This window comes from Eulemur rufifrons, chromosome 19 (genome assembly GCF_041146395.1).
Source record: "Eulemur rufifrons isolate Redbay chromosome 19, OSU_ERuf_1, whole genome shotgun sequence".
In the NCBI taxonomy this organism is placed as follows: Eukaryota; Metazoa; Chordata; class Mammalia; order Primates; family Lemuridae; genus Eulemur; species Eulemur rufifrons.
Window position 1 is genome coordinate 19,042,639 of NC_091001.1, and position 21,396 is coordinate 19,064,034.

Below are 21,396 nucleotides of genomic sequence, written 5' to 3' on the forward strand. Positions count from 1 at the left end.
TGCAGTCACATAGCTTCTTTCACCCAAGGATCTCCAAAGCACTCAGAGATGGCATCTGTGAGCTGCTGTGTCCATGGGTCCGCCATACATTTTAAAATGACAGCACTGAAGGTCAAATTAAGCCTAAACAATGGAATTGTTCTGCAACATAAGATGAGGTCTATGAAAATGGGTATCAATGTACTAAAGATGACAGTAACAGGAAGCAAAAATGAAATGTGCATCTAAATGAAGGGAATTACATTCTAATGGGAAATCTTAAAAATGTTGAGGTCACTTAATTTTTAGTGTTAAAATTAATGGATATAAACTATATCAGGAAAAAGAAAATACTGAAATGTAGCATAAATGGTAAGACACATGGGCAAACAGGTAAAGAAAAAAAGTCAGAGAAGGTGGGATCCTAAGATCCCACTTCATTTTCTTCAGAAAAAACAAACATGCACATCTCTTTGGAAAGAAAGGAAATATAACCCTAATAACAATGAGTAATTTGAACCCACAAAAATAATACCTGAGATAACTTTATTGGAACTATTACTTTGAAAACACTGTAAGGCCACTGACCCAAAACAATTCAAATTCCATAAGAAAATAAGGAAAAAGTCACTCTTAGAAAATAAGCAAATAAAAGCTAAAATTACATTTACAATACTATAAAGCTAAATTAGTTAACAGAATTCTAGAAGAGAAAATGGCATAAAATAATCTCCCTAAAAACTCTTTGAAAATCTTTAGGCAATAAAAGCATTGCCCTGAAACAAAAAAATATCAACTGTAATGCTGTAAAAAATAATACTGTAGAAATATTTGAATTATAAAAACAAAACCCTAGCAAGAATATGAAATTTTTTAGAATAAGAAAAACACAAATGTGCTAATTAGGAAAGTATTCCTTGTTGCATAGCTTACCTAGCTGCAACTATATAAAATATAAAATTAAGGAAAAGACTATTTAACAAATTTAAAATAGCATTAAATAAAATCTCAGATCTAAAATATTACCAACATACAGTCAGATGTCATGACCATAAATTTAAAGGGCTACGTATACTAGAATTTTGTTGTAATAAATATTTAAAATAAATACAAACACCAAATAATGCAAAATAAATATTCCTTATTTTTTAATAATAACTAACTATACCTAATTCAATAAATAGACTATTGAAAGAAAATAGTATTTCCTTACATGAATGAAGGGTAAATGAGGCAGATAGGAGCAAAGTGCCTTATAGAAGCTCAGCATCTTACTGCTCGGGACATCTTTGCCTACCTGGCCCTAAACCATGTTCTTATACCTTTATGCTCTGAGCACACGATTATGTTGTCCTTTGTGCCTGCCATGCTTTCTACTGACTCTCACCAGTCTTGCTTTACATAAACTTTTCTAATAACATTTTTTCATTAAAATTAAATATTAACATATGTGTTTTGGCTTATAGACATTGTACTACCCTATTAGTAGGTGTTTTAAATACTAGTTAAAAGCTTGAGTTCTCAGATATTCTATTCCTCTTCTGCCAATTTCTAGGCCTTAGGGAAAGGGTATAATGATAGAAATTTTAAAAAAGGTATGATACAAGATAGCAGGAAGATCTCCATGCTGAGGCAGCCCCTAAAGGTATAAAACTTAAACATGGCACTACTAAGCTATGATGCTGGGAAAGGCAAGCAGTGATGCTATTGGTTGATTTGTTTGGTATTACCTCACTTAAAATTACTGAAAGCTGGAATTCATTAAAGCAAACAGTCAAGTTCTATTAAACAGTTATAACACTGGTAGCTAGAATCCCTGGCTTCTCACTACCTATCTGATCCACTCATTCATAGCACTGAATGTCTAGATGTAGAGCTTGCAGGCATGTAACTCTGAGGCTTTCTATATAACAAGAAAACAGATGAGACATTGCTAAGATCTATTAGATCAACGTACCACTTAAATATACTCTTTACTCAAGGGTCATAATTTAGAAATGGTTTTACTGACTTATTTTAAGATGAAATAATCTTCATTTTAATAAGCATTATCCCAAACCTGATTTAAAATATATAGTCAACAAGTCTTACTGATAAAAACTATAAAGCTATAAATAACATACAAATAGCCAAATTTGAAGGAGGTTGACATTGAGGGTTCTTACTACCCACAATCTGTAAAATTATTAAAATTGAATTTTTTTTTTTTTTTTTTGAAGACAAGGTCTCAGTCTGTCACCCAGGCTAGTGTGCAATCATAGCTCATTGTAACCATGAATTCCTGGGCTCAAGTGATCCTCCTACCTCAGCCTCCCAAGTAGCTAGGACTACAGGTGCATGCCACCATGCCCAGCTCCATTTTTTTATAGAGACAGGGTCTTGCTATGTTGCTCAGGCTAGTCTCGAATTCCTAGCCTTGAGTAATCCCCCTGGCTCAGCCTTCCAAAGTGCTAGGATTACGGGTAAGAGCCACCACACCCAGTCCTAAAATTGAATTTGAGAGTACAAATCCCCTAGCTCACCCCCCTCAACACTATCCTCCAACCCTTATCCCTAATGCCAAATAAAACAAACATTAAGATGTTCAAAAAAGATTTATCAAGTAAGGGAATAGCTTTTTATGCACTATTTTAAAAGACATTTAATGTTCTGATTTCAATGTAGTCATTAAATAGCCATTTAAAAAAATTCCTGCCACACAAATCAATGAAAACTACATTCTGGTACCATGGTGCCCCTTAATGGGGAACTAGCAGTCCTAATTTACCTTTCCTTCCAAGTTTAGCTGCTGCATTTCCTGGTCACTATTCCCTATCCCAATAAATGCACATGGTTGAGACTCTTGTTCAGAACAACCATCACGCTCCATTTGTTCTTTTTTTTTCTTCCATCCACTGCCCATAAGATACACACAAGGAGGAGGGCAAAAGAACCTGAAGAATGGGAAAAGAACAAAAACACAAAGTAATTAGATTTAAGAAAGCATTTCCTTTTCTTTTTTCCCTTTTTACTGATTCATAACATTTTACATATTTATAGGACACAAATGGTATTTTTTACATGTACAGAATATATAATGATCAATTCAGGATCTCTGGGGTATCTATCACCTTGGCTATTTATCATTTCTATGTGTTGGGAACACTTCAAGTTCTCTCTTCTAGCTACTTTGAAATACACAATACGTTGTTGCTAACCGTAGTCACCCTATTGTGCTATGGACCATGAGAACTTATACCTTTTATCTAACAATGTGTTTGTACCCATTGACTAACTTCTCTTCATTCCATTCACTTTTCTTGAACATTATGTATACAAAATCTTATTGAAATGTACTCAGCGTCTAATGAAAAACATTTGGCAAGGCCTTCTGTAACACAAATAATATGTACTGAGGGGAAAGAATAAAGCAGGACAGGGGAACTTGAAACGGAGACGACCTGGGGCGGCCAGGGAAAGCTTCCTTAAGGAGGGGACTTCCAGTCATGACCTAAAGCCATGTGGACACCTGGGGCCAGGAACATTTCAGCAGACGGGAGAGCAAGAGCAAAGGCTCTGATAGGAAGAACTGTGACCAACAGTGAGGAAAAACAAATAGACCAGAGTGACTAGAGTAGAGAGAAGGGAGATCAACAGGTGGTGAAGCCAGAGGTAACGGGCAAGCAGACCAAGTAGGCCCCAGGGATCATCCTGAGCAAGGAGGGAAGCCTCTGCAGTCCTCTCATATTTATTTAAACCAATAGAAAAGAAGAGCAGCTTTCATGCATGTATACTCACACTGAGGGCATGGATATAAAGGTCACAGCCAAGGTAGTGGGCCCAGCTCCAGGTCACTCCAAATTTGGAGGGATGCCTGGATTAGCTGGGCTAGTTTTGGAGTTGGTTCAGTTCAAGTCTGTATCAGGGATCTTTCTGGCTTCTAATGCTGGGAGCCACCCAATGCTTTCCATGGCACTGACTCAAACACCTAGACTGGCATACTCTCAGGAGGCTGAGAAGGCATCAATTTTGGAAGCATGTTTCCTGTTAGCATATTAGCAAACGCTGATATTAAGACTCCTTACTAAATTGGTATGCCAATGATAAAATCCAAAGAGATATTCTTTTTTTTTTTTTTTTTTTTTTTTTAATTTATTTATTTATTTATTTATTTGAGACAGAGTCTCTGTCTGTTGCCCAGGCTAGAGTGAGTGCCGTGGCGTCAGCCCAGCTCACAGCAACCTCAAACTCCTGGGCTCAAGGGATCCTCCTGTCTCAGCCTCCCGAGTAGCTGGGACTACAGGCATGCACCGCCATGCCCGGCTAATTTTTTCTATATATATTTTTAGCTGTCCATATAATTTCTTTCTATTTTTAGTAGAGATGGGGTCTCGCTCTTGCTCAGGCTGGTCTCGAACTCCTGAGCTCAAACGATCCGCCCACCTCGGCCTCCCAGAGTGCTAGGATTACAGGCGTCAGCCACCGCGCCCGGCCGAGATATTCTTTAGTATGGTACACAGTGAGTATCCCTTATCCAAAATGCTTGGGACTAGAAGTGTTTTAGATTTCAGATTTTGGAATATCTGCATTTATATTTACCAGTTGAACATCCCAAATCTGAAAATTCAAAATCCAAAATGTTCCAATGAGCTTTTGAGCATCATACTGACACTCAAAATGTTCAGATTTTGGATGTTTGGATTTGAGATGCACAACCTGTATACCAACTGTAGTAGTCAAATCTCAACAAGTTATTATAAAAAGGTTTTTATTTCACATTTGAAAAATCTAAGGAGAGCTAAAACAATACAAGAATGAGTAGTTCTGGTTTTCTCAAGAGTACTGTGACCAAATGCATGAAACTAACAGGGTATAAACTTAAGACAGGCTGACGAGAAATTCTTTACTCAAAACACTGACCAAGGTTCTATCCCGAAAGTGGTTTTCCAGTCATGTAATAAATGTTAGGAGAAATGAAGACTCTCCAACAGGCTCTGAGCTAGTCTTGTTTTTTTTTATGTCAACTCTACAAATTATTCAAAAAAGGTGTGATGGAAGAAAACAGCAAATCTACTGTAATCTAAACATTGAGGTTATTTCTATCAGGTAATGATGAAATCATATCTTAAAAACATCCCAATACTGTCACCCCCTAAAATGCAACAAATTGGCCGGGCACAGTGGCTCATGCCTGTAATCCTAGCACTCTGGGAGGCCGAGGCAGGTGGATTGCTCAAGGTCAGGAGTTCGAGACCAGCCTGAGCAAGAGCGAGACCCCGTCTCTACTAAAAATAGAAAGAAATGATCTGGGCCGGGCGCGGTGGCTCACGCCTGTAATCCTAGCACTCTGGGAGGCCGAGGTGGGCGGATCGTTTGAGCTCAGGAGTTTGAGACTAGCCTGAGCAAGAGCGAGACCCCATCTCTACTAAAAATAGAAAGAAATTATACAGACAGCTAAAAATATATATAGAAAAAATTAGCCGGGCATGGTGGTGCATGCCTGTAGTCCCAGCTACTCGGGAGGCTGAGACAGGAGGATCGCTTGAGCTCAGGAGTTTGAGGTTGCTGTGAGCTAGGCTGACACCACGGCACTCACTCTAGCCTGGGCAACAGAGTGAGACTCTGTCTCAAAAAAAAAAAAAAAAAAAAAGAAATGATCTGGACAACTAAAAATATATATAGAAAAAATTAGCCAGGCATGGTGGCGCATGCCTGTAGTCCCAGCTACTTGGGAGGCTGAGGTAGTAGAATTGCCTGAGCCCAGGAGTTTGAGGTTGCTGTGAGCTACCCTGACGCCACGGCACTCTAGCCTGGGCAACAGAGTGAGACACTCTGTTTCAAAAAAAAAAAAAAAAAAAAAAGCAGCAAATAAATCAAATTTTCATTTCCATATACTTCAGTAATAATACAGTAATCGAACAGAGGATAAGCATATATACAAAAAAGAGAAGAATACAGGCAAAAGAAAAGAAACTAAAGGGAACAGGTTAAAATCATCCAAATTAACAGAAGAAAAATTAAACTACATCTCTACAATGGTATGTGAAACCAATGATTTTTTGAATTTGGACAGGTGGTCAACAGGTATCAAACACTCAGTGAAGACTTTTACCAATAAGTGGTTAGTTTAGAGTTTAACAGCTGCTATAAATATATCCTATGAAATAACGTTGCCTTTATTTTCTCATCTTTCCCAGTAGTTCTAAGCAACTATGATAAACAGTGCTTTTCTCTGCCACTTGGTGGCAATGTGCACACATTTAAGATTTTATTCATTTCAAAGTTCAAATAATCAGTCTTTATTTTCAGAGAATGTTTCAATAACTTTTTCCTCAAATCCTGAGATTAGGTCTGAAAACTACCTTACAGAATTCAAAGGCTTTTTATTCAGCCCAATATATATATAGTAAGTTAGGTTAAACAAAATCCAAACTCATGTCATTTATATTATCTGACTACCTTTGCAGAATCATTACCCTTAATCCTCAATTATTCAGTTTAAAAGAAGCATATTTAGGAACTTTTTGCATACTACAATTACTCCAATTAACACAATTCTCAGTGTGACTTCAGAATCACAGTGTAATTGTCTACCTGGCTTTACCGTTAATTTTCTCAACAGTATCATTATAACTACTCCTTAATTACTTCCTTCTAGAAAGTTGAATCTTATGTCAAATAGCATATTAACATTTTCTCTTAGATAAAACAATCCTTTTAAAAGTTTAAATTTTAACCTAGGAAGCCCTTCTTTAATGAAAAATTATAACTAGTCACTAATAAATGGGATCCTAGATGTGCTACACAAATAAGTATTAGTTAATATTAGGCATAATAGTTGATATCAAGAACAATTTTAAATTTTAGAATAAAATTTCCTGAGCAAATATTTTTAGCATCATTCACTGGAGTTATTTTACATGCCACAGGGACGTGGCCAAGAAGACTGTGGTCATGTCCCCAGGTAACCTCATGCCTTGTGCCTTTGCAGCTCCTCAAAAAGGACTAAACCAGGATCAGTAAGAAGGCAGATCTTCTTCTTTCCACTGTGCACTCCACCAAGGGACCAGATCTCCTATTTTAACAGCGCTCCCCAACCTTTTTGGCACCAGGGACGGGTTCCACGGAAGACAATGATGGGGGAGGACTGGAGTGGATGGGGGAGGACTGGAGTGCCGTTTGAGGAGCTGGGATGCTGGTGGGGGTGGGATGCGGAGCTCAGATGGTGATGCACTGGCCAGTTTCCTAACAGGCCACTGACCTTACCCAGCCTTGGCCGGGGGTTGAGAACAGCAGCCTTTTAACACATTAACTGCCATATGAGTTGTATTAAACTCAAGCTAATTTTGAGCCCCGGGGCTTTGTGAAGCAAAACCCTATAGTTGGTTCGTGACAATCTTACTGGTCGATGTTCTTATTGTTACAATTAATATTGACAATTTAGGCCTGGTGGGGTGGCTAGCCTAGCACTCTGGGAGGCAGAGGCTGGAGGACTACTCGAGCTCTGGAGTTCAAGACCAGCCTGAGCAAGAGGAAGACCCCACATATCTACCAAAACCAGAAAAACTTAGCCAGGGTGTGGTGGTGCCCACCTGTAGTCTCAACTACTCAAGAGGCTGAGGCAGGAGGATCGCTTCAGCCCAGGAGTTGGAGGATGCAGTGAGCTATGATGACGCCCCTGCACTCTAGCCCAGGCGACAGAGTAAGACTCTGTCTCAAAAAAAAAAAAAAAGACAATTTAAACACATGGATTGTGTTGCATATAACTCACCTACAGAAAACAATATAAAATAACAAATTAGAAAGGATCGTTTTAGTAAAACATCGTGGCTCCAAGGGAAAACAATTTTTTTTTCTAGTGTGGCAGTCAATGTGTTAACCCCCAGGCCTCAGCAGAGCTTACCAGTTGTCCAGAGGGCCGGACTCGGACTTGCATTAGCAGTCCCTTACTACTAATACTTTTGTTTAAAAAAAAAAAAAAAAAAAAATCAAGTACATAAGCTTTCTTGTGACCGGAGTATCAGGCCAGCTAGGTCATATCCAATTAATAGAAAAAAAATTGAAAATAAAAGCTACTTCAATAAAAGATAAAGGTTAAATTTCCTTTTTTAACTTGATAAGCCTCTACAGCTCTCTATTCATATATTTTTAACAGTAATGGATAAACAAAAACCTTATCTGGACTTTAACATAATTTTTGAATAGCTCTTCCCCTTTTGTTATCTCCACTGGGCATGGGTTATCCATCCTAGTATTAAATGACATAGTGACTTTTAAAACTCACAGTAAAGATCCTTTTGTATATAACTTGGCTCCCAATAGGTGATCAAAAATAAGGAATAAGTGAATCAAATGTACTAAAATGCATCTTCAAAAGTCCAGGGAAAGAAAAGCAGCCTGCCCAAGTTTGCAGCTGTATGATAAACATGCACCTATTCATAATTCAATCAGAGCCAGCCAGTCTCACCTAGCTAATAATAAAAGGGATGGTCCTAGACAAAGTTTACAAAGTTTATACTCAGATATCTTTACTTCCAGGGCCAGGCCCGGTGGCTCACACCTGTAATCCTAGCACTCTGGGAGGCTGATGGGGGGGGGGGGGGTCGCCTGAGCAAGAGCAAGACCCCAACTCTACAAAAAATAGAAAAATGAGTCGGGCAAGGTGCCATAGGCCTGGAGTCCCAGCTACTCGGAGGCTGAGGCAGAAGGACTGCTTAAAGCCAGGAGTTGGAGGCTGCATGATGCCACTGGCACTCTAACCTGGGCGACAGAGCAAGACTCTGTCTAGAATATAAAAACAGGAAAAAAACAACTTTACTTCCTCCATCCTCATCGAGCTCTGCTGTAGATAATACTCAAACAGAAAATGGATTTTTGAAGATGCATTTTAGTACAATTCATTTAGTCTTTATTTATTAATAATTTATTTATGAATAAATGACATATATTCATTTAGTCTTTATTTTGATCACCTATTAGGTGCCAGGTACTGTGCAAAAGGACCTTTACTGGTAGTTTTTAAAGTCACTATGTCATTTAATACTAGGATAGATAACCAACAATTAGGGCAATAAAAAGAATAAGAAATTTGGAATTAGAGCCTCAGGAGCTCCAATCCTAGCTCCATAGATTCTTAACTAATGTGAACCTAGGCATGTTTAAAGTCTCTGACATTTAATTTCCTCACCTGCAGAACAGGGATTATAACATGCCTACTTTATTATAAGAGTACTCTGAGGATTAAAGTTTTCAAAATATTTATAAAGCATTTCAAAAACAATGTCTAGCTCATGATTGGAGCTGATATGAAAACTGTTTCTACTTCAGATTCACTATGCAGTGCACAGTTGGCCTTTTAGATTCTTCTTCAGTAATGAAGGTATTGACTTGTTTTGCTTAGAGAACAAATGACTTGCTTGCTATATATACACACACTAAATTTCATTATTAGAAAAAAATTTCTGAATTTCTATTATCAAGTTCACGAGAAAAGATAATGTTATTCAATATCCCAAACCATAGATTGATACCAACCCTTTCCCATATGTAACCCTAAATCAGTGATTAAGTTATATTAGTAAGATGAAATAATCAAAAATTTAACAAACCTGAATAACACTTATGAATCCTAAATATTGTTTTCACTTGTTCATATTCTTTAATAGCTTTACTTTTTCAGCTCAGATTTAGTTGGCTTTAAGTACGTAACCTTTTAATTTTCTTCTAGCATGTAAAATATTGTATACTTACATTTTCCCTTCTCTTCTGTATATGCTAAGGTTTCCTTTATGTCACAAACTTTAAGATTCTACTCATTCCTTCCAACCCAATTCCAAAACCTGACTTTTCATTCCTCCTCCCTTCAGTTTGGTACTTTTCCAGCCAATCCAAAAAAAACTTTGATCTTTTCCCATAAGCCAGCTATCTTTATCTATGAAATGATTAACCAAAAGATGCTGTCTGAAAGACAAAGACTCAAGAAACTATTCACAGGAAAATTTCAGGAACCAAGCAGAAAAACTAACAGTAACAGTCCACAATTATACACAAAAAATGCTGACATTTATAGGATACCAGGAGAAATCATTTAAAGATCACTTTGTTCTAATTTAATTTTGGCTATTCTACTTTACAGACAATTTTTGTAGTGCCTGCCTTCAGGTGCTATAAGAGTATGAACGCAGTTTTGCTGTTTCTTCTTAACAACCACCAGAATAGGCACAGGGTCAAGGAAGAGGGGGCCAGGAACTCTTTTCTTTATAATTGCTCCCTCCATAGCTCAATTCAAACTGAGTTTAGGACAGTCTTAGGATCAGGGCTTTGTTTAGCCTTTTCCTTTTTAAAAATGCACTTTTGGGGTCACATTTGTTTATAAAACTACATTTTCCACCAAAAGGAAAGCTTCTTTTTGAACAAGCTACTGTATCATGGAAATACTCTGGGAACACCACCATGTGGCACAAATGAAAAATTGTGGATTATTTCATTTTGTAAGATTAGGGAGTTAGCCAGATGATCTTTACTATATTCTCCTAGCTTGAGTATGCTACAATTTACTTTGTCTCTCCGCTCAAATCCTGGTTTTCATTTTGTGCTAGGCAAATTAACCTAGTAACAGAAAGCATCATTTGACATGCATATTAATATATCATTTGCAAATTCACATAACTACAATTAACTATGCACCAGAAAAATAATCTTACCTTTTTTCATTTCCATATGACTTCTGTGCAACTTTTGCATGAAGAATAAGTACTGTTTGATCCCCTCGCTCTTTTAAATAATTTCTCATAGCTTCCCTAAAATCAAATATAAATATTACTATTACAAAGGTGAAATTTTTGATGAAATCTTTCTTCTTTATTACTATGCTCTGTAATGAAAGGAATACTTATATTTTTTAAATAAGCAAATCTAAATTCAAAAATAAAGCAAAGCAAATCCATGAATTTGAAGATTATACAATGGAACAATAAATACTGCTCATTTTCAACTCTATACTTTATTCTTTACAAGAAGAAATTGTCCCTCATTCTTTGGAATATATGATGTAACTCAATTAAACCCCACTTACAACTTCAAGAATAACTAGAATCAACGTATACACTGCTAATGTGGCTTTATTTATAAAATTAATGAAATAAAATGCTTTTATAGCTTAATAATCTAGTACTCCCCCCACTCCGTTCCCCAGTTTCAGTATTTTTCATGAATACAAAAGGCACAAAAAATCATTAGGCTATCTAAATTTATTATTACATGATCCTAAACTGACATTCCTATAAGGACTAAGAAAGGCCTATAATTTACATAAAATATATAATTTTCTAAAGGATGCTACTAAATAGATAGTATTTAATAAAGGCTACTTGAAATTAGAGAAAATTCAAATTTTGGAAAAAATACAACATTAATTCCTTCAAGTACAAACAAACTACTATAACTACATGCTTACTAAGCAAATGTTCTATAGAAAGTTCAGTATCTTAAGTATATTTACGTATCCAATTATTTTTATATGCAATATTATATATTACAAAGAACGTAAGCTCTACACAGATCAAACTATAACAATTCTGAATCAGGAGAATCCCAATTTTTGAATTTTTTACACATCACAAAATAAAATGCTATTCTATTTTATTATAAATAAAAACAGATGTAAATAAGAGGACAGCTATACAATGTAGTAAGTTATTAAATGTGGGAAATTTTAGATTTCTAGCACTTACACACTAAGGCCTGGGGCAATGATTTAACCTTATCCAGCCTGTTTCCAGATCTGGAGACTGGACATAATAACACAGGGTGGCCATGGAGATGGAGCATTTTGTATTTATTGACTGAAAAAAATCTGTTAGCTGCAAGGCAGAGAAGGTAACACCAGGATATAAATAGATTGAGTACTAATCTCTACCACTGAAAAGGACCTCAAAAGTCCACATTTTAATGAAATACAATTATCCAAAGAGTGGTATGTACAAAAAGCAAGATTAAGGGAAAGTCTCTGTGAAGGAGGGAGTGGACAATAAAGGACTACAAGCTGGGAAACGTTTCTTAGAAGAGCTGAATTCTGAAAGAGGAGGAGCGGACACAGGAAGTGGGAGGAGGAAAGACTAAGGCTTCCAGGGCTTGGAAGCAGCATAGACAAAGGCGTGACTAATCTTGCACATTTGGGTATAGCGGGATTTGGGTTAAGGGAGTAAGGCAGCCACAACAATAAAACCACGGCAGCTAATATTTCTTGAGTATTTGCTATGTGCCAGGCCCCGAACTAAGCACTTTCAATGCCTTATTTAACTGAATCCTAATAACCCAACAAACTAAGTACTGTTAATACCATTTTGGCTGTCTTGCCCAAGGTCTTGCAGTGAGTAAATGGCAGTCAGGAATTGAAAATTCTGGAAGAGTCCAAAGTGAACTATGGCGGTGAATAATGTTGACAAGATGGGTAGAGTCAAATTGGGAAGAGCATTCCTTGAAAACTGGACAATTGTACAATTAAATACTAAGTATAAAAGTTTGAGCTAATTCAAATATCACCCCACAACAGATGATAAAAGTGATAGCAAGTAATAAAATTTTAGGAAGTCAGGAAAAACTTAAAATGTTTAAAATAAAAAACTCATCCCTTTGTGAAGTAGGACAAAATCACCATTCAATTTTCTCTCCATCCCATTATAGAAAAACTATGCTGTAGAAACTGGATTTTCAATCAAAGCTAAAGGCAATGAGAGATCTTGAGGTTTTTTAAAATGTATTATTAATTTTCCTTTTTAGCTAGTTAATTCTAGAGAAAGGATTAGAAAGCACAGAGACAAAACAAACTTATAAAAAGGCTCTCACACTAAGAAGAATGTAACACAAAATAATAGGGGACAGGAAAAATTTAACCTGTTTTTGGAGAAGTGGGTATGTATTACTAATAGGTTCTGTTGACAAATGACAACCCTGAAGTGCCCTGGGACCTCCAAGTTGAAAGTATTCAAGTATTCAATAGGTTTTTGGAAATATCCATTATAGTCCAAGAGAGAGATCTGAGCTGCACAAGTGAGGTTCACTGGTATGTAATTGGCAAATGGAGTCATGGAAGTGAATGAAATCTCCCAGAAGGAAAATGCAGTGGCAGGAGAGTTAATTAGAAAACGCAGAAAAGGAAAGGGAGGTACAATTAAAAGGTGAGATGCAGAAGTCAAGGTCACTTTAATTTTAGCAAAAAGTCTAACAGATACCAGCTGGGAACGGGTGAAAGGGGAGCTGAAAGTCTCTCTTTTATTTGTAAATGACAGGCCATTGCGATATCTAATGGATAAGAAAAAGAGCAGTAAACACTTGGAAATATCTTCTAGGGAATGGAAAAGGAAGCTGACTGTAGACAAGTAAAATGACTGAAGATGGAAGGTATCAAAGGACCAGCAAATGTTGGAATCCAAAATTAATGGTGCCAATTCCCACCAACATTCCAAGGGTGGGAACAGGAAAAGCAAGTTCTCAAACATACAGGGTATTAGAGATGTAGCCTGGAAGAGGATGACAATGACAAGGGATTTGAGGTGTTGCTCAGTCAGGTAACTGGACCATAAAGTTCAGGGTGGATAAGAAAACAAAACTAAATCCAGGATAAAGTCAATATTCTGAACACAAGTGGCATAAAAGTCCCTGGCATAAGACTTGAAAAGCTGCTAGATACTTGAAAAGAAAAATTTTAAGCTGTAAATGTATTTCCCCAAACTAAATTCTACTTACATTTGTAGTCTCTATTATATCATTTAGCAATTACTTGACTATGTTTGTCAGGTTTCATGTTTATTTTTCTTGTCTTCCCAAATAGATTACAAAGTCTTTAAGGGCAAGATTCATATTTTATACTTCTATCTCTTTCATGACAACTCATGTAAAGCAAGACAAAGTTAGTACTGATAATACCTGAGGCAGTCACAAGTCCTTTCTACAAAGAAGATATTAATTATAATCATGAAAAGAGTTAAAATTAAGCAATCACTCTGTGTCAGTACTCTTCTAAGCATGTATTAACATTATCAACAACCTTGGGGGTAACACTGTTACCCACATTTTAGAAACAGGGGAGAGGTTAAATAACTTTCCCAAGACCATACTAAAGAACCAGGATTCAAACCTAGGCGGTTTGGTTCTTGAGGACAAAATTATACTGTCATAGATATTTTGTAGTGGTTAAGAGCACAGCTTTGGTATCAAATAGACTAGGGTTTGAATCTTAATTTTCACTAAGCCTGAGCCTTTTCACACTGTGAAAAAAACTTTAAGTTAGGCCACAAACTGACATATGGTATCTGTAAACTCTAGCTATTACTATTACTTCTTTAGAAAGGGGACTTCAATCTTTTAATAGTTAATAACTGCATAGAGTGCGGGGGGGGGGGGGGGGGGGGGATGGGACTTCCACTGAAGCTTTGAAGAGCAAACTTGAAAAGGACCAAGGGTGAATGATCAAGCATCTTATTCGACTTGCAGAGCATAAGTAATGTGAGCATACTAGGTAAGCTGCATACCTATCCATCTTCCTACTGAAGATTTATTGAGAGCCTACTACATCCTAGGCACTGGGCATTGTGCTGGTTTCCAGAACTGGAAGTAAGTGGTCACAATTAAGATCTCAAGGTGCTTCTGATGAATGCAGGGTGACAGCTACAGTTTTCTTTATCTTTTCCCTCCTATTTAGAATACAAATTCCTGGGAAAGTAACTAGAGCCTCAAGGTAATCATTAATAATGGTTGTCCTGTAATAATAATTTGCCAAATAGCTTCCTTTGACAAGAAATATAAACTTTGCTTTATTAAACAGAACATTAAACATTAAAAATGATGTTCTCTGGCTATTAAAGCTAGATCATTTACTTTCTGCACCTCAAGATGTCATTACAAAAAAAAACAAAACAAAACAGTATACTCTAAAGAAACACAATTAAATAGTAAAGCCCACAGAATGATAGCACATATTCTTTTCATCCAAATAGAGTAGGGTTTTGTCAATAAATAGGATTTCTATCTCAGCACTGTTGACGTCCTGGACAAAATAACTCTCTGTTGTGAAGAGATTGACCTGTGCATTGTAGAATGTTCAGCAGCATCTCTAGATTTTATCCAGCAGATGCCAAGGGGAGGGGTGGAATGGAGTATTGTCACCTGGGTTAAAAAACACCCGAATAAACAAAAAAGATTCCAATGGTAAGGTGCCACAATCATCCAATAACTTTTTAAGAAAAAATGGAGGGGCCAGGTTTGGTGGCTCATGCCTGCAATCCTAGCACTCTGGGAGGCCGAGGAGGGCGGATCGTTTGAGCTCAGGAGTTCGAGACCAGGCTGAGCAAGAGCGAGACCCCATCTCTACTAAAAAAAATATAGAAAGAAATTAGCTGGACAACTAAAATATATATATAGAAAAAATTAGCCGTACTGAAGAATCCTTACCACTAGAATTACTATGTTTTATTATTGAATTGTTAAAAAAATATTAATGACAAAGTTAAAACTCAACTTTTTTGGAATAGTTTCTTTAAAACACAATGTAAATATTGAAGTATGTTTTTTACTAATTTCATTTAATGATTTCTTTTTTCTTTTTTTTTTTTTTTTTGAGACAGAGTCTCGCTCTGTTGCCCGGGCTAGAGTGAGTGCCGTGGCGTCAGTCTAGCTCACAGCAACCTCAAACTCCTGGGCTTAAACGATCCTCCTGTCTCAGCCTCCCGAGTAGCTGGGACTACAGGCATGCGCCACCATGCCCGGCTAATTTTTTTTGTATATATATATTTTAGTTGTCCATATAATTTCTTTCTATTTTTAGTAGAGACGGGGTCTCGCTCTTGCTCAGGCTGGTCTCGAACTCCTGACCTCGAGCGATCCACCCGCCTCGGCCTCCCAGAGTGCTAGGATTACAGGCGTGAGCCACCGCGCCCGGCCATGATTTCTTACATATTCATTCCAAATGAAAACCAATTAAGAATTCTTTGAAGAACACCACGGAGCCAATATTTCTGAAAGAGTTTTCTTACTTAAAATATACAAGCTCAAATGATTGAAATAAATGTAGAAGACTGTATTTTTATGAATAATTTTACTAAAACGAAATCATGGCAAATGCCATTCTAGCTTAACATGTTCAAACTACCATTACCTTTGTTAATTTTTTGGCTGTGGCTTTATAAATTTCAAGCATTTTCTACACTGCAAACAAAACTCACAAAAAGAATGCCAAAATGAAATGTCCATGAATGGTAAGATAAGCCCATGTGCTGCTATCTCCAGCGAGCCTATTTTACTAGCTACACCACTGGAGGCAACAGGAGCCTGTGAAAGAAATCAAGCAAACAGAAGAACTTGGTCCTGGCAATCAGGGTAAAAAGAGAACTTCAATTGAGGGAAAACAGCCAATGGTATTAAATACTACAGAGTCATTAAGTAAGATACAGATCAGAAAGTGTTCATAAACTTAGCAATTAGTTCATAAGTTGAACAGTTATAAAAATCTTTTCAGCGAGCTGGTGGAAAGGAAATCCAACTGCAGTAAACTGCAAAAAGAATGGCAAAATGAATGGGAGGTAAGGAAGTGCAAAGAACATAAACCACACTTCTTGGCTGTTAAGGAAAGGAGTGTGGGGAGGGGAATAACTATGGGTATGGTAGAAAGTTTGTCTCTTCACAGAATTTTTTTTAAATGTGGATAAAAAAGGAACTTTTTAATTACTAAGATTGTTAAAGCTAATAAAAAGCTAAGAAGACAAAAGATAAAATAAAGAAGCAGAACAGAAAGACCTACTACCTATAAACTGGGTCTCCTCTGAGTGGCTGAAGCACAACACACGTTGAATTCTGAAAGATGAGATTAGAAAGACAGGGTGGGGTGAGATTGGGTCAAGCCTTAAATGCCATGTTAATGTTTCTCAAAGTAAATTCAAGGAGGCAAGATCCTCCTTAAAAAACAGAGTTCTGAGGTCCAAGACATATGGAAAACACTACATACCACATCTCCCTCTAGGACATAAATTACAGCAGTTTTAGTTCAGTGTCCTTATGGTGCTAACCACCATTCTTCTGAAAATAGACCCCCCTTGCTCCTTCACCACCCTCATACACACCTTTGCGATTGGTCCAAAGGGTGAATAAACGATTTAAAGCAGATCAGTGGGGGAAGAGTAGGGGGCAAGAGAGGGGGAGGAGGCATGTGAGTCAGAAGCTAATCAGAGCTAGCTCCATTTATTCCAGGAGAGGAAATCAACCACAAAGGTGGGAGGTCCAGACAGTCACCCTTACCAGTAGGCTCACTCCTCGGATTGTTGTCACTTGTAAAATCCAAATACTAAAAGTTCTAAAATGAACTCTGTCTTCTAATGAAGAAATCCATTTTTGTTATACCAAGAATTTTCAAAGTAATTACACACACACACACACACACACACACACACCACCACACATACAAACATTTTAAGAGAGTGTGAAGAAGCACTACTACCATACACCATGGGTTGGCAAACCATGCAGGAGCCTGTTTCTGTAACCCCTAGGAGCTAAAGCAAGCCTTTTACATTTTTAAAGATTATAAAAAAGAAAAGATGAATATGCAACAGAGGCAACATGTGGTCCTCAGAGCCTAAAATGTATCCTACCAACTCTCCACAGAAAACATTTGCTGATCCCTGAAAACAATAAAAAAATGAAATCCTTTTGTAGTTCATAAGCGTGATGACTGAGTGTTAACACTCAGGTGTGAGATGTGTCTCCCTCAGACCTTTTTACAATGTCGACATATTACCTGTCTGACATGAAAAAAGACTTTAAATGAAAGATTTTAAAAGAAAAAACTCATTCTCAAAATTGGACTTGGGGACAGTTCAGGGTTCAGAAAGTTCAGCTTGGATTCTCCCCACTTCTACTTCAGAATTTTGCCAAAAGCCATCCATATTTACAAACATACAACCACACCCCACTACCAAATAAAAACCTCAAGAACTGTCCTGTTTTTGTCAGATTCTGGCAGATTCATCTTTTACACTTAGACAACAATCTCAAGTGAGCTCCACAATAGTTATGGGTTACAATGGAGAGTGCCCCAATCAAAGAAGTTTTAACGAAAATTACATTTAAAAAAGCAAAACAAATTCACTGCAGGACTACTCAGAGCCTTAAATCTTCAAGTGGGGCATATTTGTATGCTACATTTTCCAAACTATTAGATCAGACCAAGATCTCCTTGTTTTTTCCCCAAGAAAGCTTTCTGAGAACTACTGTTTCCCCTTTGCCAGTTTTGAAAATGACAATCTAGGTCCTAAGACCCTTATAATATTAATAATTTACCACTGCTACGGCAGTGTCTGTATCAGTGACCAAAGTCAAACAGTACAGGTCCTGTACCTAAGGAAATGCCTACAAATCTCATTTAATTCCCTCTCTATGATAAAAGACAAAATGTCCCATGGTTCCAAAAAATTTTCAGAATAAAGATAGCTAAACTGCTTCAAATCCTGTCACACAGCTATGACACACATACCCTTTTAAATTCTGATAAATTCTTCAGGTTTTCTCCCTCCCAAAAATTTTGAAAATAAGCCATTTTGCTGTTTAAGGTTTTATATCTGGTGTAGAGAAAAACTTGGGGCTGGGGGAATTTGAGAATAGTGTGATGTACTGATAATCAAAGGCAGGTCATCACCTTGGTCCTTATATTTCCAAACCTGGTTCATGCAAACTTGGCTCTCAGAATTCCAGGGACAACACAGTCCCTTCTTATTCTACCCTGTTCTCTTCTTCTCTCAAGAGCCCTACATAAAATTAGTCTAAGTAAAGCTGAATATTATTCGCTGTAACCACTTTTATATGATTTACTATTTATCAATTAATTACCTGACTAACACCACTTTTATATGATTTACTATTTATCAATTAATTACCTGACTAACAACTACATAGAGCAAAGGTCATGTATTATTACTATTCATGCAGATCACTTTTATGGTTTTATTTTACTATAAATCTGAATTCATTTTATGTTTACCTAGTTTATATGGCATTTGTTATTCATAGGTGTCTTATTTATAAAAGAACTCATGAAACATGAATATTGTACCTTGTGATGCAAAACATAAAGTAGCCTCTAACTACTAGAAAAGGGCCAAAACAGATATTAATCTAAGTCAATAAAAAATGAACGATTCTCCTGTCTCAAAGTGAGGGGATGAATCATAAAGAGCAACAAGCACAGAAAACATTGACTTTAGCCATAATAATCCAGGGTAGACAAGGAAAATACACTGTTTTAAGAGTTTCTCATTAGGCACTGGTAAAATGCTTCTCAAAATTGCATGCTATGGAGGGCAGGCGCAGTGGTTCAGGCCTGTAATCTTAGCACTCTGGAAGGCCAAGGGGGGCGGATCGTTTGAGCTCAAGAGTTCAAGACCAGCCTGAGCAAGAGCAAGACTCCATCTCTACTAAAAATAGAAAAAAAAAAAAAAAAAATTAACCAGTCAACTAAAAATAGAAACAAAAAATTAGCCGGGCGTGATGGCTCCCAGCTACTCGGGAGGCTGAGGCAGGAGGATCACTTGAACCCAGGAGTTTGAGGTTGCTGTGAGCTAGGCTGATGCCACAGCACTCACTCTAGCCCGGGCAACAGACTGAGACTCTGTCTCAAAAAAAATAAAAATGAGTTGTTTACTTCCTATTATTGACTTTTAAGAGTTCTTTTCATCATTATTCTTAATTTTGATGAAATAAAATTTATCAATTTCTTCCATACATTGTGTTTTTGGTGTTGTATCTAAGAAATCTTTGCCTAGTACAAAATCACAAATATTTTCTATGTTTTCTTCTAAAAGCTATATAAAGTTTTACACTTAAGTCTGTATTGAGCTAATTTCTGTACACGGTGCTATGTGTAGATTGTAGTTACTTTGTGTTAGAGGGGGGCAGGAGGTAGCATACGGATGTCCAATTGCTCCAGAATCAATTATTAAAAAGACTATCTTCATCTAACTAAATTGCCTTTGCACCTTGATGGGAAAACAACTGACCATGTATCTGAAGAACTACTTCTGGCCACCATTCTCTTGCAGATCTATTTAGCTAACTTGATGTCAATACCATACTTATTACTGTAGCTTTATAAGTTCTGAAACCAGGCAGTATTAAGTTCTTGTTGCTCTTTTCCAAGGTTGTTCTGGCTACTCTAGGTTGTTTGCATTTTCCATATGAATTTCAGAAACAGCTTTTCAACAGCTACCAAAAAGTCTGCTGGAATTTTTACTAGGATTGTGTTGAGTTCATACATCAATTTGAAAGAACCGGTATCTTAACAATATTAAGTCTTCTGCCTAAAGAACATTTATTTAGGACTTCCAAGTTCTCCCAGCAGTGTTTGGTAGTTTTCAGGGTAGAGTTTTTGCACATCTTTTGTCAGATTTTCCTTAAGAATTAGGCCGGGCACGGTGGCTCACGCCTGTAATCCTAACACTCTGGGAGGCCGAGGCGGACAGATGGTTTGAGTTCAGGAGTTCGAGACCACCCTGAGCAAGAGCGAGACCTCGTCTCTACTAAAAATAGAAAGAAATTAGCTGGAGAGCTAAAAATATATACAGAAAAAATTAGCTGGGCATGGTGGCGCATGCCTGTAGTCCCAGCTACTCGGGAGGCTGAGGCAGTAGGATCGCTTGAACCCAGGAGTTTGAGGTTGCTGTGAGCTAGGCTGATGCCAGGGCACTCTAGCCCGGGCAACAGAGTAAGACTGTCTCAAAAAAAAAAAAAAAAAAAAAAGATTTTTCTAAAACCCCTGAGATAACTATATGATTTTCCTTTTTGTTAATACATTGAATTATGCTGTTTTCCATTCCTCAGATAAATCTCACTAGGTCATGATATATCATCCCTTTAATATATTGTTGGATTCCATTTGAAAATTTAAGACTTTTTACATCTATGTTCACATGAGATATTGGACTATAATTTTATTTTCTTGTAAAGTCTTGTCTGCTTTTAGTAACAAGGTAATGCTGTCTTCACAGAATGATTCGGGAAGTATGCCCTGCTCTCTAATTTTCTGGAAGAGTATGTATAAAAGTGGGATGATTTTTTTCTTAAATATATGGTAGAATTCAACTGGGCCTGCAGTTTTCTCTTTCAGAAGGTTTGTAATTACAAATTCTATTTCTTTTGATATAGAGCTATTCAGGTTACCTGTTTCTTCTTCAGTAAGCTTTGGTATAATAGTTTGCTAGTCTTAAGGAATTTATGCATTTCTTCAAAAGTTATTGAATATATTGGCAAAAGGTTATTTATAATGTTCACTTATCCTTTAAATACCTTTAGAATCTGTAGTTATGTCACCTTTCTTGTTCTTAACACTAATAATTTCTACGGAATCAAATTTCTATCTGATATGATTGTCCTTCTGCTTGAAGAATTTCTTTTAGC

General features: G+C 37.0%; 1 protein-coding gene and 1 non-coding gene across 3 annotated transcripts in view; one reads left to right on the top strand and one right to left on the bottom strand.

Annotated features, from left to right (window-relative positions):
- Positions 1-21,396, bottom strand: part of RBPJ (recombination signal binding protein for immunoglobulin kappa J region) — a 93,665-nt gene that overhangs the window by 14,219 nt on the left and 58,050 nt on the right. For both annotated transcript variants that reach the window (XM_069494108.1, XM_069494109.1), the window contains 2 exons: positions 10,662-10,757; positions 2,747-2,912 (listed from right to left, as the gene is read on the bottom strand). In XM_069494108.1, coding sequence (XP_069350209.1) covers positions 2,747-2,912; positions 10,662-10,757 — 262 coding nt within the window. The remainder of the gene's footprint in view (positions 1-2,746; positions 2,913-10,661; positions 10,758-21,396) is intronic.
- LOC138400473 (small nucleolar RNA U13) lies at positions 17,653-17,756 on the top strand. The gene has a single exon (XR_011236351.1). It is a non-coding gene; the product is annotated as a small nucleolar RNA U13 (small nucleolar RNA).